The 17500-nt window shown below is 35.9% G+C and overlaps 1 protein-coding gene across 1 annotated transcript in view; it reads left to right on the plus strand.

Moving 5' to 3' along the window:
* The window catches only part of LOC135213414 (spermine oxidase-like), a 25987-nt gene that overhangs the window by 7482 nt on the left and 1005 nt on the right, over window positions 1-17500 (plus strand). The window contains exons 5-9 of the mRNA XM_064247379.1: window positions 3554-3695; window positions 4110-4173; window positions 14795-14929; window positions 15925-16143; window positions 17378-17494. Coding sequence (XP_064103449.1) covers window positions 3554-3695; window positions 4110-4173; window positions 14795-14929; window positions 15925-16143; window positions 17378-17494 — 677 coding nt within the window. The remainder of the gene's footprint in view (window positions 1-3553; window positions 3696-4109; window positions 4174-14794; window positions 14930-15924; window positions 16144-17377; window positions 17495-17500) is intronic.

Raw genomic sequence — 17500 nt, forward strand, 5'->3', positions numbered from 1 at the left:
TCTTTTGATGCCGTAACTTTATGTCAACGTAATAACAAAATAACTCAACGAAGCGTCGTCCAAGATTTGTAACGTGGCGAGATGACTCACCAGAGAAGACGATGGTGGGGGCGGGGGAGTAGTACGGAGGATGGGGGGGGGGGGGGTTGGGAGGTGAGAGAGGGGTGGGAGGCGTGGGAGGGAGGAGAGGGACTGTCATCCATTACCCGTGCGGAGTTCTCCTTTATGTTGTCCTTCTACTGACGACGTCGACAACGAACCAGCGACGCTGGCGCTGATGCGATGCCTCTGCCCCCGTCTCTGTCGCCATGGGAACCGCAGCGTAACACACCGGAAGCTATCATGATGATGATGATAATGACGATGATGTTCTTCTTCTCCATACAAAGAGGTCGTGACAAAAGACAGTGTGTGACGTTGCTCTGAGGATCGTCGTCAATGGGGGGGATATTACGTGATGGTTAAGTCGAAGAAGGTTGCATTGCTCTAGTTGTTTCGGTGTTTTGCGCTTCGTCTCGGTCAAGAGAGAGAGAGTGGGGTTTACAAGACAACACATACGTATATATGATATGATATGATATGATATGATATGTATATATATATATATATAATTAAAACTAATATACTATATAATATCTTATATATATATATTATATATATATATATATATAACTATATATATATATATATATATATATATATCTTATATGACGTTATATATAATAATATATATTAATCTTATATTATATATATATATATATATATATATATCTATATATAATTATATAGATAGAGAGAGATGATATAAGAGTTAGAGATATAGATAGGGGAGAGAAAAAGGATAGAGATGAATGAGACGGAGATATAACGGATAATATATATAGATATATAGAGAAAGATAGATAGATATTATCTTAGAGAGAGAAAGCTACGTATTGAATATCTTATATATAATATATAATATATAATATATATAGATATTATATATATATCTATATCATATATATATAATATTATATATATAATATAAATATATATGTATATATAATATACGTATATATATCTTAATAATATAGTATATATATATATATTATATATATATGTGTGTGTGTGTGTGTGTGTGTGTGTGTGTGTGTGTGTGTGTGTGTAGAATTTGTTGGTTATTTTTTCAGGAGTTAAGAGGGCATTGTGGATGTTAAAATTACAATGACAGAAAGAGGGATCAGATTTATGAAAACATATTCTATCCCGGTGTATCAATACTCAGAACATAATGTGAGAATAATGAATTTTCCGACGTCTAACTCATGTTTCCATCAATTTCATCGTCATGGAAGCATCAGATTTGTCTCAATATTCCACTCAATGTCTTCAGAATATCACAGCATCTAAAGTCAGTGAAATAGGAAGAGTAGCTATTGTGCCTTTGAATTAGACCAAATGAAACTGTATAAGTAATTTTGTAAAAAAAAAATTCTTTGTCACGACCAATGATGATATCCCTATAATTCTTACAGTATCCTCCGTTACCTTTCATTCATTTATATGTAACATTCCTACAACCAGACAGATACCTTACAAAAACCTGGTCAGCCACCTAGTCCATGTTTCACCACTGTGCCTCATTGTACCACTTGGAGTCTCATTAACTCATGGTGTTTTTCATTCTTCAATTTTTTATGTCCTTCCTTACGTCCTCAACGATCACCGCCAAAATATTCTCAATTTTACACCTAACTCATTCCCTAATTCGTCATATAACTCCATCTCTTTGCACCTTTCACATTCAACAAATCCCAAAAACTCTCCCTTTATCGATCCTGGACTGCGTTCACTTCAGACAGCATATTTCCATTCTTATGCTTGATTCTGAGAGCCACTTTCCCTGTAACCCTTTTCTCTGTATTGACTTCTCTGTAGAACAATGTCTGGTTTTACCCTAAGCTTGCTCCTGTATACTCGGAGATGATCTCCTCTGACATGTAACTGTAGCTCAAACATTTTCTTCTTGTCACTGAACTCGAATTTCCTTGTTTTTTTTACTCCTTCCTATCCTCCTATGACGAAAAACATACCATGCTTACTCTTACCGATTCGGTAGTAACGAGTTCGATTCCCAGCTCTGCCAACGTGGAGTCAGACAAATTTTTTTCTGGTGGTTAGAAGTTAATTTCTTGATATAATGTGGTTCGGATCCCACAATAAGCTGTAGGTCCCGTTGCTGCTAGGTAACCAATTGGTTCCTAGCCACGTAAAAATATCTAATCCTTCGGGCCAGCCCTAGGAGAGCTGTTCATCTTCTCAACGGTCTGGTTAAACTAAGTTACACTTTTTTTAATATGCCTTAGAAACTCCCTACATTTCCGTGTCTTTGATCTTATCCCATTTATCTTTCAGTAACACCTTATTTGTTCTTCTGTTTTCTTTATTCCGAAAACTTATGATATTTACATTTAGAGCTAAAATACCATCAGGTTCTCTTCATCGTAGCATTCTATCAACCGTCATTTAACAAAACTTAAATTTCCATTTTTTTCCTGTTTGCAAAAAATGCGTATGTATACGTCATTATTTTGCAAATAATATATTTGCAACTTAGAAACTACACAATTCTCCCCCCAAAAATCTTTTACTCTCATTCTTTCTAGTTCAACTACTATAATTATTCATTCGCCATAACAGCTTCATCTGTGGTCACACCCAGTCTTACCTATGCAAACACGGGACTATTACATATGCATTGTTCTAACCGTCCCCAGAGTCTTCCTGACAATAATAGCTTTACACCTTTCAGCTTCCCACGTACAATCACTGTGTGCATCTCTGCTCTAACTCTCTCTCTCTCTCTCCCCTCTACAAACTCTCTTTATAGATATGTACAAATATATTTATATATATATATATATATATATATATATATATATATATATATGAACACACTCTCTTTATATATAGATATATGCATAAATATTTGTATATATATATATATATATGTATATGTATATGAATATACATATATATATATATATATATATATATATATATATATATATATATATATATATATATATATATATATATATATATATATATATATATATATATATATATATATATGGATATTTGTATAATTTTTCATTTTACACTTTCGCGCGTGATGTGTATGGAAGTTATGATATGACGCACAGATATATGAAAATGTTATGAACAGTTATTCAAAGTATCTAAATTCTTTTAAATATACACAAGAACAATCCCACGCCTTAAATGTAGTAAGTACGAAAATTTGCCTAGAATCGTCGTAATATAACAGTAACGCGTAAAACTAAAATACACTGGGTATCTTGCACATATCGCAGAGATTGGAGTAGTATTAGTAGTAGTAGTAGGGTAGAGGAGCCTTTAGAACGGCTCTTGTCTCGTGCTAATATTCCCATCTCTTAGCATTAGTAGTAGTAGAGGAGGAGGAGAGCTTTTAGAACGGCTCCTGTCTCGTGCTAATATTCCCATCTCTTACCCCTCCTGGATTCTCGCGCCGCCTCCCGCGGAGAAGACTGGAGGGCGAAGACATCCAATGGCCGAAACGCTGACCCGAGCGGCTTCGACGTCGCTGCTTCCCTCATGGAGGAGTGCGATGTGGACCCGGCACTTGTTCCGTATCACAGCACAGGATACGGACGCTGCTTCTTAGACAAGTAAGGCTACGAGGCCATACCGTTTTTTCAAGGGCCATCACGATGTTTTTTTTTTATCTTTTATTAGTGAAAATATACAATATTTTACAATTTTAACAAAATTACATTCAGTTTTATCCAAGTTGACTATAATTTACTAGAATTTAACAAAAAAATCTTATCTTGTACTTTTTACAAATAATCTATGTATTTAAATGTAAATATTTTTCTGTAGTTACCCATAGAAGATTTTATCAGTATATTTGCATTTCTTATTATCCTTGACTTTATAAACAACCTTACCACGATTTGGTCGCAATTTTCTCATAATGGCTATAGGTATTTTTTTTTAACTTACACGGGTTATGGTTATAAGGAGATACATTTTGACAACTAAGATTATAATAAAAATTTATTTTTATCTTTATCTCACAGGTTCCCTGTACGATATTTCGCAGCTCCAAGTGAAAAAGAGGCTTGGCTTCATTACCTGCATATGGTAAGGACATGAAATATTAACATTACCGTTACATATCATTATGGTGATCTATTCTTTGTCAGGTATGAAAGGAACTTGACTTGTCTTTGGATACGATAGAGATTCTGAAGAGGGTTGGGGGAGGGGGGAGGGCCTGAAGAAGGCACTGAAGGAGGTAAAAATGTTTGAAAGTGAAATATATATATATATATATATATATATATATATATATATATATATATATATATATATATATATATATAAAAAGAACAGTTAGGTCAGACGAGATAATACATGCAATGACTTTTTTAAGAGGTATTTTTTTAAATATTATATTTTTATTATTTTTTTATCAGTCATCCTATTCACTGAGTGGTTTTTAAAGTGTGGGGTTCCGGGTTGCATCCTGCTTCCTTAGGAGTCCGTCACTTTTCTTACTATGTGCGCTATTTCTAGTAGCACGCTCTTCTGCATGAGTCCTAGAGCTACTTCGGCATCTAATCTTTCCAGGTTCCTTTTCAGAGATCTTGGGATCGTGCCTAGTGTTCCTCTGATTATGAGTACAACTTCCACTGGCATATCCCATATCCTTCTTATTTCTATCTTCAGGTCTTGATACTTATTATTATTATTATTATTATTATTATTATTATTATTATTATTATTATTATTATTATTATTATTATTCACGCGATCACTTAATATCAGCTGATATTAATTTTTATGGTGGATGATTGCAGATCAGTTATGATTTTCTAATTATCTTTGAAATAGCGTCAAGGCTCTACAGCTTTTTGGAGTCCTCCTTCAGATACTGTGTATGTCCCAACTTCAGCGCTGCCTGATCTGCTGATCAAAGCAAAACGATTTCGTAAGTCAAACACAGGAAAGGATAGCCATTCCTTTCTTAATGAACGTCCTTACTCACTTACTCTCTTAATCATTACTGTCAATGGAATTCGAGTTTATGGAAATGACGGTTCATGAAAGGGGAGTTAGAAGCATGAACTCTGCAAACATTTCAAAATCAGACTCCTTTTCTATATCAATCTTTTTCAACAGACTTACTCCGGCTCTTCGTCACCTTTCTTTGTTATTCCGTTTGCTGCTTAGAATGTCGAGTTCTAGTTCTATTTATAAAGAAAGTTTCATTAAAAGTAACTATTTCAAATGTCACATGAGATCGTACTTGACTCTCAAGCTAGTTTCGTTACATTTTGGTTTTCGATAGCTTTTCATTGTAATGGTTAATACGTCCCTAGTTTGACGAATTGTCGTAAACCCTTTTTTCCCTCATTCTGAGAAAATAGGCTTCAAAGATGTTTTTTATATTATTCAGACGTTCTAATTATCTCATCTCCTGGGAAATTTGTTTGGAAAATGTGACAATACAGACAGCTGAAATTTTAATGTGTAATAAAATATAAAAAAAATGAGACAATTTGGCTGGAAAACTCAAAAACCTTTAAAAAAAACGGGACACGGCAGTTCGCCAAAAGGAGGAATTATTCGGTACTCAGGGTCATTGTAATAATTGCTATCGTTATTAAAGGATTGCCCACTAGCCATGAATGTAAGGATAAAGATATGCACTCTGTGTTAAGTTATATTAATGCCTAAGCATCGTAAATAGGCAGTGAAGCACTACATACTAAACTGAATAAAGCATCTCAGCTTGAAACTTTTCCACGGCCGTAGTTGACTGACGCGGCCAAATGTCAGGCAGCGGATTTTTTCGTTTCTCTTCCCTTTAATCTGCTCATCGCTCGCTACACCGCTGATATTTCGCGCTCTCTCCCCGATTTCCACAACGCATCACCATAACAACTCGCTTCGCAAGCCTGCACATTCTGAAAAGCAAGCCTATAGAAAACGGATTATGGAGCCGTTTCAAAGGCAAATGCCGACTACTGCTACCACCACGACAACAAATCTACTCTTTTTCAACCTCCAGATTATGGAGCCGTTTCAAAGGCAAATGCCGACTACTGCTACCACCACTACAACAAATCTACCCCTTTTCGACCTCCGAAATTAGACTATGTTTTAAGGTTGTGGTAAATAGAGCAGAACCACTGCCCGGCTTACAAACCAGTCTACAAGTAATGGAAAGAAACAGAGAAAAATGAGAGAATAAAATATGAGGTAGCAAATTACGAGTATCTGGGACCACTAGGTCGTTTGTGTTGTGTGAATTCTGATGCTGCAAACTTTCGAGAAAGGGTATGAAAATACAACACTTTTCTCTAAATAGACGTATATAAAGCGTTTGATTACCGTTTGCACGAAAGTGAGATACGGGAAATTATTCGCTGATATATGTCATCCTTACACATTTTTTTTAGTATTCTACAGTGTTCGTCGTCTGTCTGTCAGTAAATAATTATATTAATTTAAAATTTGATAATTTGAAAAAAAACATGTACCTAAGATATATTCAAAATAAATACGATGAAGGTGATTAGATAACTCAACAGATTAGTCAAAAGATGAAGAAATAACAGAAGCATGTGCCTTCATAATCAGAAAAATATAATCTAAAATCCGATGTATTGAAACAACTACTGAATAACATGGCAGAATGTTTGTGGACACACAGACGCCAGAGAATGGGAAATTAAACGCTGGCAACTATACATTCGGCGCCTTTGAAGGGCTGGAGCATCACAGGCCTAAAGCCTTTTTTTTATTTACATTTTTTCCTGACATTTCATAGGTCTTAGGATTTAGACGTGAGCCGTCCTTGCTCACAATAAGCAGCTTTCTCGCATTATGGACGAGAGAGAGAGAGAGAGAGAGAGAGAGAGAGAGAGTTAGACATTCAGCACTCAGGTGTAATATATATTTTGTGTCGTGCCAGTGATGAAATGCAACAAAGTGCAAAATGGAAATATCAGTGTATCATTTTAAACGCCTAAAGTTAGAATCTTAAAATGGGCGCAGTATGGAATGGTATGGAATATAGAGTTTAGGCCAAAGGCCAAGCACTGGGACCTATGAGGTCATTCTACGCTGGGAAGGAAATTTGCAGTAAAAATATTTGAAAGAGGTAACAGGAGGAAAACTTCACAATTGCACTATGAAATAATTGTTGGGGGACGTTGGATAGCAAGATGGAAGACAGATAATATGAATGGAGGTAAAGTAAAAGGAATGAAAGTGGTTTCAGCTAGGGCCATAAGGGACTCTGCAAAGAATCTTTAGTAATGCCTACAGTGCAACCCGTTATGTCCAATGACGTCACCCTCCCCCCTACAGGGGGTCAGCAATATGGAATCAAAATAATTTAAATAAATAAGAATTCTCTCGCATTAAAATTCTTAAATGCTATTCATTCCATCATCAGCTACAAATAACAACGCGAAAGGTTTCATTAACGAAGCCGAAAACTGCCCCCATCGTCATCCTCTCGAACGAAACCGCCTCACACAAACAATAATTCAAATATGACGAGATCTACCGAGAGAATCTCCTGTTTCACTACCGAGAGAATCTCCTGTTGCACTACCGAGAGAATCTCCAGTTTCACTACCGAGAGAATCTCCTGTTTCACTACCGAGAGAATATCCTGTTTCACTACCGAGAGAATCTCCTGTTTCACTACCGAGAGAATCTCCTGTTTCACTACTGAGAGAATCTCGTTTCCTTCATGGGCGAAAAGTTCAACGGGCCTCGGCTCCTCAGGTGAGAGCGCACGAGAGAGCGTCGTTTGTGTTTTGTCTGCCTCGATGAAGTCATCCAGATTCGTCAAACGCGGAGCGTGAGTTCGGTGGCGTTCACCTGCGTGAGGTTGGAACTCTTGGTGAATTTACTTGTGCCTTCGACCGCTCATCTCTTTGTGGAAAGGAAGAGTAGCCGTGACCTTCATGATGATTTACGCACACTCAGACACACACACACACATATAATAAGCGAATCCCACAGGAAAATGATGGTCAGAAATCAAAGCGCTTTCGTCTTTACTCAGACATTGACAATGTCTGAGTAAAGACGAAAGCGCTTGGATTTCTGACTATCATTTTCCTGTGGGATTCGCTTATTTATGAAGTCACGTGCATCTACAGTGATATTTTAAGCACACACACACATATATACACGTATAACTCAATGACGAAAATATGGAACGTGATTAATTTATAAATAGAGACAAAATCCACGAAGGAAAGAGAAAGAATGGAGTCCCACTGCAAGGCATTTCGACTTCTCGTCCTTTACTTAAAAGGACATGAAGTCGAAAGGCCTCTCAGCGGTACTCCATTGTTTCACTTTCCTTCGTGGGCCTTCGTGGGGATTTTGTCTTTATTGGCATACACACACACACACACATATATAAATGAATTAATATATGTATATATATACACATAGTATATTTATACTATTCAACTTATTACATTGTTACTTAGAATCATTATTTCTGGAATTTACCATACAGTCTCTCTCTCTCTCTCTCTCTCTCTCTCTCTCTCTCTCTCTCTCGACCCACAACCGGGCTCTAAAAAGAAGAAGAAGTCTCCATAAAAACCGCAGAAACCCACAACAATCCACCTCAAGCAAAACAAATATTTGTGAACTCTCTCGAGTAGGCAAACATTCAATGTAAACAAAATACGGCCACACGAGCCTTGTTAAGCCGGGATGCTCGTGTTCTTGTTGGTTTATGTGTTTGTTTGCGAGTGTTTGTGTTTGTATGTGTGTGTGTGTTTGTTTGTACAAGATGGAATACCTGTTCAGCCTCAGTGTTGCCAAGGGAGATCGGGAAGATGGCTCTCTCCATGATGGAATACACACACACACACACCACACACACACACACACACACATACGCCTCAGAATGCATCGCTTTAAGGTTGTCGGTTGAGAGAGAGAGAGAGAGAGTGATGACTAGTTATGTAGAGGTTTCAGTTGTTTTGTCTTGATTCTCCTCCTGTATTCATTGACTTTTATCTCTTTGTAATTCTTTGTTTCTTTCCGTTCTCCTGTCTTTCTGTATCTAGATATGTGGATAATATGACTCTTCGTACATTAAGTCATAATAAGTTTGTCTAAATCTGTGTCTGTACGATTCTCAACATATATTATTAAACATATTTTCTTTTTATTATAAACAAGAACTGATTCACACATACACACATGCATATACGTATTTATTTACACACACACATATATATATATATATCATGTATATATCTTATTCATTAACATATGTTAAGAATCGAATATACAGATTCAGACGCGCTTATAATGTCTTAATATGAGAAAGGGCATATTTATCGGGATATAGAAAGATTGAAGAATATACGGAAATAGTCAGCGAGTAGTTTTGAACAATACTATTTGCACTATGCCTCTCTCTGCCCTGGTAGCAACTGACCACAGTCTGCAACCAACTATCAGGTTCTAAGCGACATCTTAGGGTGACAGAAGGCATATCTGATTCCTTTGTCGTTTCCTTACGCCCACGGATTGAACGTAGGACTATTCCTTGTGAGACGGGGGCGTTGCTGATACCAGTTGACCAAGGTTATATGAGTGAATGCAGTTATTATTATTGTTATTCAGATGATGAACCCTATTCATAAGGAATAAGCCCACAGGGTCTATTGACTTGAAATTCAAGCTTCCAAAGAATATGGAGAGTATTAGGATGTAAATTGAGAGAGAGAGAGAGAGAGAGAGACCTTACCTTACCTTACCTTACATCTTGTTCGGGTTGCCCCAGGTCCCTCAGTGTGAGGCACCTCTAATGTCTACCAGAGAGTTGCTAGTACATCTTCCGGTATATTTTGCATCTTCCAATCTTGGATGGTCTGGGATGCAGTTTAGATATTTGTCGAGCTTATTCTTAAACACATCTACGCTCACTCCTGATATATTCCTCAGATGAGCTGGCAACGCATTGAATAGACGCTGCATTATCGATGCTGGTGCGTAGTGGATTAATGTTCTGTGTGCTTTCCTTATTTTTCCTGGTATAGTTTTGGGCACTATTAATCTACCTCTGCTTGCTCTTTCTGATATTTTTAGTTCCATGATATTTTCTGCTATTCCTTCTATCTGTTTCCATGCCTGAATTATCATGTAGTCGTTCTTCTCTTCTCCTTTCTAGACTTATATAATTTTTAAGAATTGTAGTCTTTCCCAGTAGTCAAGGTCTTTAACTTCTTCTATTCTAGCTGTAAAGGACCTTTGTACACTCTTTATTTGTGCAATATCCTTTTGATAGTGTGGGTACCATATCATATTGCAATATTCAAGTGGACTACGAACATATGTTTTATAAAGCATAATCATGTGTTCAGCTTTTCTTGTTTTGAAGTGCCGTAACAACATTCCCATTTTTGCTTTACATTTTGCCAACAGAGTTGCTATTTGATCATTGCATAACATGTTCCTATTCATCATCACACCAAGGTCTTTAACTGCTTCCTTATTTGTGATTGTCTCATTATTAGGTCCCCTATATGCATATAGCTTTCCTTCTCTGTCTCCATAATTTATTGATTCAAATTTATCAGAGTTAAATACCATCCATATTTACCTCTGCCCAATCATATACTTTGTTAAGGTCTCTTTGTAGAGCGTTCCTATCTTCATCACAAGTAATTTCTCTACTTATTCTTGTGTCATCAGCGAAACTACTCACTACCGAATCCTTAACATTACTGTCTATGTCTTCAATCATAATAACAAACAATATTGCAGCTAGCACCGTACCTTGTGGCACACCGGATATTACCTTGGTTTCATCCGATTTCTCGTCGTTTGCAATAACTATCTGTTTTCTGTTGTGTAAAAATTCTTTTAACCATCTTCCTACTTTATCTACGATATTGTGTTTTCTAATTTTCTTTGCTAATATATTATGGTCTACTTTGTCAAAAGCTTTGCAAAGTCTAAATAAACCACATCTGTTTCATTTCCGCTTTTCATATTTTTGAATATGTTCTCACGGTGGACTAACAGTTGGGTTTGTGTACTTTTTCCGGGTACGAAACCGGGTTGTTGTTCCCTATATTAAACAAATTATTTTTTATTAAATGTTTCATAATATTTTTCTTCATTACCCTTTCATACACTTTCATAATATGTGATGTTAGACTCACAGGCCTATAATTACTTGCCTCTAGTCTTGATCCACTTTTGAAAGTAGGGGTGATATATGCTAATTTGTGCTCATCATAAATCTTGCCTGTATCTACACTTTGTCTTAATAATATTGCAAGTGGCTTTGCGATAGAATGAACTACTTTCTTTAACAAAATAGCATGTACTCCATCCGGCCCTGCAGCAGCTCCATTTTTAATTTCATTAATTGCCTGCACAATATCAGCTTCATTAATTTCTATGTCAGCTAAATATTCACTATTTTCTTCCCTTACTTCTATATCATTATCTTCATTATCTATTCTAGGGGTGAATTCTCTCTTATATCGTTCTGCCAGTATGTTGCAAATTTCCTTTTTTTTCATTCGTTAATCTCCCTTCAATTCTCAGAGGGCCTATTTCTATTCTTCTTTTATTCATCTTCTTCGCATATGAGTATAATAGTTTGGGTTTTTGCTTGATATTTAATAGGGTTTTTTCTTCCAAGTCCCGTTTTTCATTTTCTTTTGATTGTATAATCTTTTGTCTGCATTTTCTATCTTACTTTTTAGTTCTATAACTTTCCATGCATTTTTTTCTTTTGCAAGACCTTTTTTCCACTTTCTGATTTTCTGGAACAAGATCCTTCTGTCTCTTGGTATGCATGAATGATGTTTACTTTTCTTCTTCGGTATATATTTTTCCACTATTTTTCTCCAATATTTTATATAATATCTCCGTATTTACCCTTATGTCATCACTTACGAAAATGATATCCCAATCTTTGTTTAATTCTTCATTAATTTCTGACCATTTTATATTTTTACTGTAGAAGTTGTATTTTCCATATCCTTCCCACTTTTTCATTTCTTGCTTATCTCTATTTTTCACTTGCTTTGGAATGAACTGTTAATTCTATGACATTATGGTCTGAAATACTCGCATTATAAACTATTATTTCTTTAACATAATTCATCTCGTTCACAAATACTAGGTCTAAAGTATTTTCCTTTCTTGTTGGCAGGTGATTTATTTGTTGAATGTTGTATTCTAGTAGCATATCTAATAGCTTTTCAAATTGCCTCTTATCTTCTGCACTACTATTACTCTCTTTTTTATATGTATAAGTACAACCACAATCTCCTATTCGTTCTTTTCCATTCTACGAAAGGAAAGTTGAAGTCACCAGATAGGAGAAATAGTCCAGTCCTTGTGATTTCTAAATATATCATCCAATTTTTCAATTATTAAGTCAAACTCTTTAGTATTAGGAGGTCTATATATTACTATGTTCATCAATTTTTCAGATTCAAATTCCTACCGCTATTTAGTTCCTCACATTCTGAGATTACGTATATTTCTCATATATTTTTTCCTTGTTTTTTGTCTTTCCCATATATTGCGGTTCCCCCTTGATTCCTATTTTTTCTATCTGATCTATAAGTTTGGAACCCTTTTATTTGATCATCATTCCCAGTCTCTTGGGAATACCAGGTTTCACTTATATTCATTATATCTATTTTCTTTTCATTTTGGGTTAGTTCTTCTAAGTACTCTATTTTTCTTTTTGAGTTACTCGTAACTAAACCCTGCGCATTCATCACTATGATGGTTTGCGTGTTTCTCCTCATTTAATATTGGTAGTAATAAGGATTTTCATGTCTCTTTCCTGTTCTGGTATGTTGTTCTTTTTTTCATTTCCAGAAATTCTGACATTAAAAAATCCAACTTTTATTCCAAATATTTGATCTTCCTTTCATCATAATTATTCATTTTGTGTCTGAATCTGCAATTTTCTCCGTTTCTGCAATATCCTCTTGCATAATAAATACAGTTATTATCTCTTGAGTAGAATTTCGGAGCTGATGCTTTGAAATTTTTTGCTGACACCTCTGCATATCTCATTGGTGGGGTTTGCTTTTCTCTTTTACCTGATATTCTTGATTTCTCTCTTTATTTGTTTCTTTCTTATTTTGGATTTTATTACTTGGTTGGTTATTTATTTGATTATGATTCATGGCTACAGGGTGCATATATTTGCATTTTTTGTGCGAACTTACATCCGTTTTCCCTTGTTTTAGGTTTTTACATATTTTTGGATGCAGATCTCTGCAATCATCCCCATATCCATCTAAGTATGCACATTTACCATATATTTCATAGTTTTGACATATCTTAGGATGTTTGTAGTAACATCTTTCTCCAAATCTGCAATTCCCTCTTTTCAAAAGGTTGCAGATTTTGTCTTTCTTGTCTATATTTTTTCCTCTTTCCCGTCATTGTATAGATCTGGGTAGAGCCTCTTCGGGATTTGCTTTCTGTTGTCATATCGTAATTTATTTCTTCGTAGGTATGCTGCTTTATTGCCTCATATGTAGTATCAATGAGTATCTCTGCATCCATACTTTTTTATCTTGTTCTTTGTTTTCCTTATTTTTTTCTGTCATTTCATTTTTGTTTACTTCTCTTTCCGTTTTCCTCTTCTTCTTTTTCTTCTTCTTCTTCCTCTTCCTCTTCTTCTTCATCCTCAACTATTTGTACATTCAATCTTGATTTAATAACATTGTCTATCCATGATAGACATGTTGAACAAAAAATTCTTGTATCTTTTCTCAAATCTTGTATTACCTCAGCACACTGTGGATGGGTCGGAATGTTGCATGCAGCACATTTTCTGATTAGGTTTTGTGGATTGACTATGCTATACCAAACCTTACACAGTTTGCATGCTTTTGGCATTCTTTTTCCTAATGCATCAATTAGGATATTCACAAGATTCACCTTATTCATTTTCTTTGTCGGAATATGTTGGTTTATGTATATTTTCTTTATGAGTCTCTTGACCACTTGGATTTTATTTGGAACTTCTTCAATTATTTTCAAGATGTTTTCATTAGATTTGTTCCAGTTTGAAGGATTATATCCTTCTAATATATCTATGAATGCTTTTGTATCTTTTTGGTTAGGACTGTTGCTGATTTCATAGATGAGAAATGCCAGTTCCCTTCCTGCTACCTCATCGTATTGCGAATCTGCTAAACACGCCAAATTACGCCACCTCTTCCCGCAGTTGGAACTTACTGCCATCTTGTTCTGATTTATAGTATTACACTTGATAACTAACTAGAAGACGCTTTATAACCCTACTATTTTTCACACTAATCTTATCACCGATAGTTCACGAACACTTCTAGATATTTCTCAAATTCTAGTCGTATGTTAAACTTGTGATATCTGTTGATTAATCTGACTTCACGCGGGTACGTCTCACCAAGCAAGATGGCTACTACGAGAGAGAGAGAGAGAGAGAGAGAGAGAGAGAGAGAGGGAACGTTACGTACTGACAGCTACCTCTTGATGTCTCTTCATAATTCAGTTGACAGTTGAAGATCAAATAAAAACAATTCATAAAACTAAAAACTAAAATCGACAGTCAAACTGAAATCCATGAACATTTAGTTTTACAGTAAGCGAACCGAACTATGATATAAAAGGTCTACTATATCGAAAGAAGAGCAAGCTTAGATTCTGCACTCATCCACTTCTTTCAATCTTCCAGTGGGTGAACAAAGAGGCTGGAACCAACGACTGGATGGATAAATCCGCCCGCGATGCCGACCATTTCACTGAATGGGACATGGCAGACCTGAGGCCCTGGAGAAGAGGCTTCGACACTTTCATCCAGTACCTCAGGGTAAGTAAGACACTTTCATCCATTATTTCAGGGTAAGTGAGTCAATTTCATCCACTACTTTTCAGGGTAAGTATGACACACTCTCATCCAATACCTCATGGTAAGTAAGACACATTTTCATCCACTACCTCAGGATAAGTAAGACACACTCATCCAATACCTCATGGTAAGTAAGACATATTTTCATCCAATACCTCATGGTAAGACACTTTCATCCAATACCTCAGGATAAGTAAGACACACTCATCCAATACTTCATGGTAAGTAAGACACACTTTCATCCACTACCTCAGGATAAGTAAGACACTTTCATCCAGTACCTCAAGGTAAGTAAGACACATTTTCATCCACTACCTCATGGTAAGTAAGACACATTTTCATCCACTACCTCATGGTAAGTAAGACACATTTTCATCCACTACCTCATGGTAAGTAAGACACATTTTCATCCACTACCTTATGGTAAGTAAGACACACTTTCATCCACTACCTCAGGATTAGTAAGACATTTTCATCCAGGCCCTCAGGGTAAGTAAGGAACACTTTCATCCATATTAAAAATAAAAAAATAAATGGTAAGATGCCGTTTATTTTCAGACTGCTAAAACCACATCTTACAAATGTAAAATGTAGTTAATAACATTTAAAGTTTTGTAGTAGATCAACTGATGATAATATTTTTTTCTTATTCTAAGTAAAAAATCACATGCATTGTGGTATGAAAATGTCTCTTATTCTAAACAAAGTAACAAATCACATTCCTCGTGGTATGAATATGTCTGCTTTATTCCACAGAGAATAAATGCAATTGTAGTAACTATCCTTCACTAATCACAAAAAGCAATAATTTTACTGTTCACCTTAAGTATACCTATCTATTTATCTTTCTATCTATGAATCTATAGCCTCCTTATCTTATAGTATGCCTCTCAAAGGACTGAAAACACCATATAAGTAAATTATACAACTAAGCTCTAATATACTAACCTTCTCAGCAAGAAATCCCCGCATCCCAAATCAAGACGTCTTCGCCCGTGTGCAAGGTCTTCTGGGATTTAGACGACGCAGAGGGAAGCGTCTTGTTGGTGACGTCAGCCAGGGAGGCTTACCTAGCCGATTACGTCGTCATCACGACGTCCGTCGGTCACCTCAAAGAGAGACACAGGAGCATGTTCGAGCCGGCTCTTCCTTCGGAGTACCTGGATACTTTAAATGTAAGTGGCTTAGTGGATCTGAGCGTTCGGGAAATGAAATGGATACGGTATTTTTTGAAAGGGAGATAAAAGTAAGTTTTTATTACTGTGTAGGTGCTGATTGTTGAAATTTAACAGTATGTTGTTTTTTTATCAATGAATAGATACTGATTGTTGAAAGGTGTTCAGATAAAAGTAAATTGATTTTATTAATGAGCAAGTACTGATTGTTGAAAGGGAGATAACTTAAAAGTACGCTGTTTTGATTGATGAGTAGATACTGTTTGTTGAAAAGGAGTTAAAATATGTTGTTCTTATTAAAGAGTAGATAATGTTTGATGATAGGGAGTTGAGTTAAAAGTATGTTTTTATCAATGAGAAGTGCTGATTTTAAAAGGAAGAAAACTTAAAAGTATATTGTTTCTATTAATGAGTAGGTACAGTTTGTTGAAAGCGAGGTAAAGTATGTTGATTTTATTAATGAGTAGATACTGACTGTTTAAAGAGAGATAACATAAAAGTATGTTGTTGTCATTATTAAGTAGACACATATCGTTGAAAGGGAGATAGCTTAAAAGTATGTAGTTTTGATTAATAAGTTTTTTATATTAAAAAGGAATGAAGCCCCTCGTTCACCAAAATTCATACAGGTTTTGGGTGACATTAGAGCAGCTTAGTAGAATATATTTCATGCTAGAATTTTCATAGCCTTTGATTGTCAACTGAACTGAATTGATTCGAAAGCTCCCTTATTAATTGCATTATCTTTTTATTATATAACATCGTCTTCATATGAGGAAACACTGGGACTTAATACTCTTCTGCTTATTCAGTGCCCATTGCTAATAAGTCAGGTGTATTCCTGCGCTACATAAACTCTCTTATTTCTCTCCTTAAGAATGAATTTTCACTTGTAACTGTAGTATCCAGTGGCCTAATTCCTCTTGAAACTGCAGTATCCAGTGCCCTAATTCCTCTTGTAACTGCGGTATCTAGTGCCCTAATTCCTCTTGAAACTGCAGTATCCAGTGCCCTAATTCCTCTTGTAACTGCGGTATCTAGTGCCCTAATTCCTCTTGAAACTGCAGTATCCAGTGCCCTAATTCCTCTTGTAACTGCAGTACCCAGTGCCCTAATTCCTCTTGTAACTGCAGTACCCAGTGCCCTAATTCCTCTTGTAACTGCTGTACCCAGTGCCCTAATTCCTCTTGAAACTGCAGTATCCACACTGCTCTAATTCGTCTCTAACCCACAGGGTGTTGAACTGGGTGTGACGGACAAAATTCTGATTGGGTGGAACGAACCCTGGTGGGGAAAGAGGCCACTTGACCTTCACATTATCTTCCAGGATTTCAACCTCCCTTCGGAGGAGGTAAGC

Source organism: Macrobrachium nipponense, chromosome 42 (assembly GCF_015104395.2).
Source record: "Macrobrachium nipponense isolate FS-2020 chromosome 42, ASM1510439v2, whole genome shotgun sequence".
Classification (NCBI taxonomy): Eukaryota; Metazoa; Arthropoda; class Malacostraca; order Decapoda; family Palaemonidae; genus Macrobrachium; species Macrobrachium nipponense.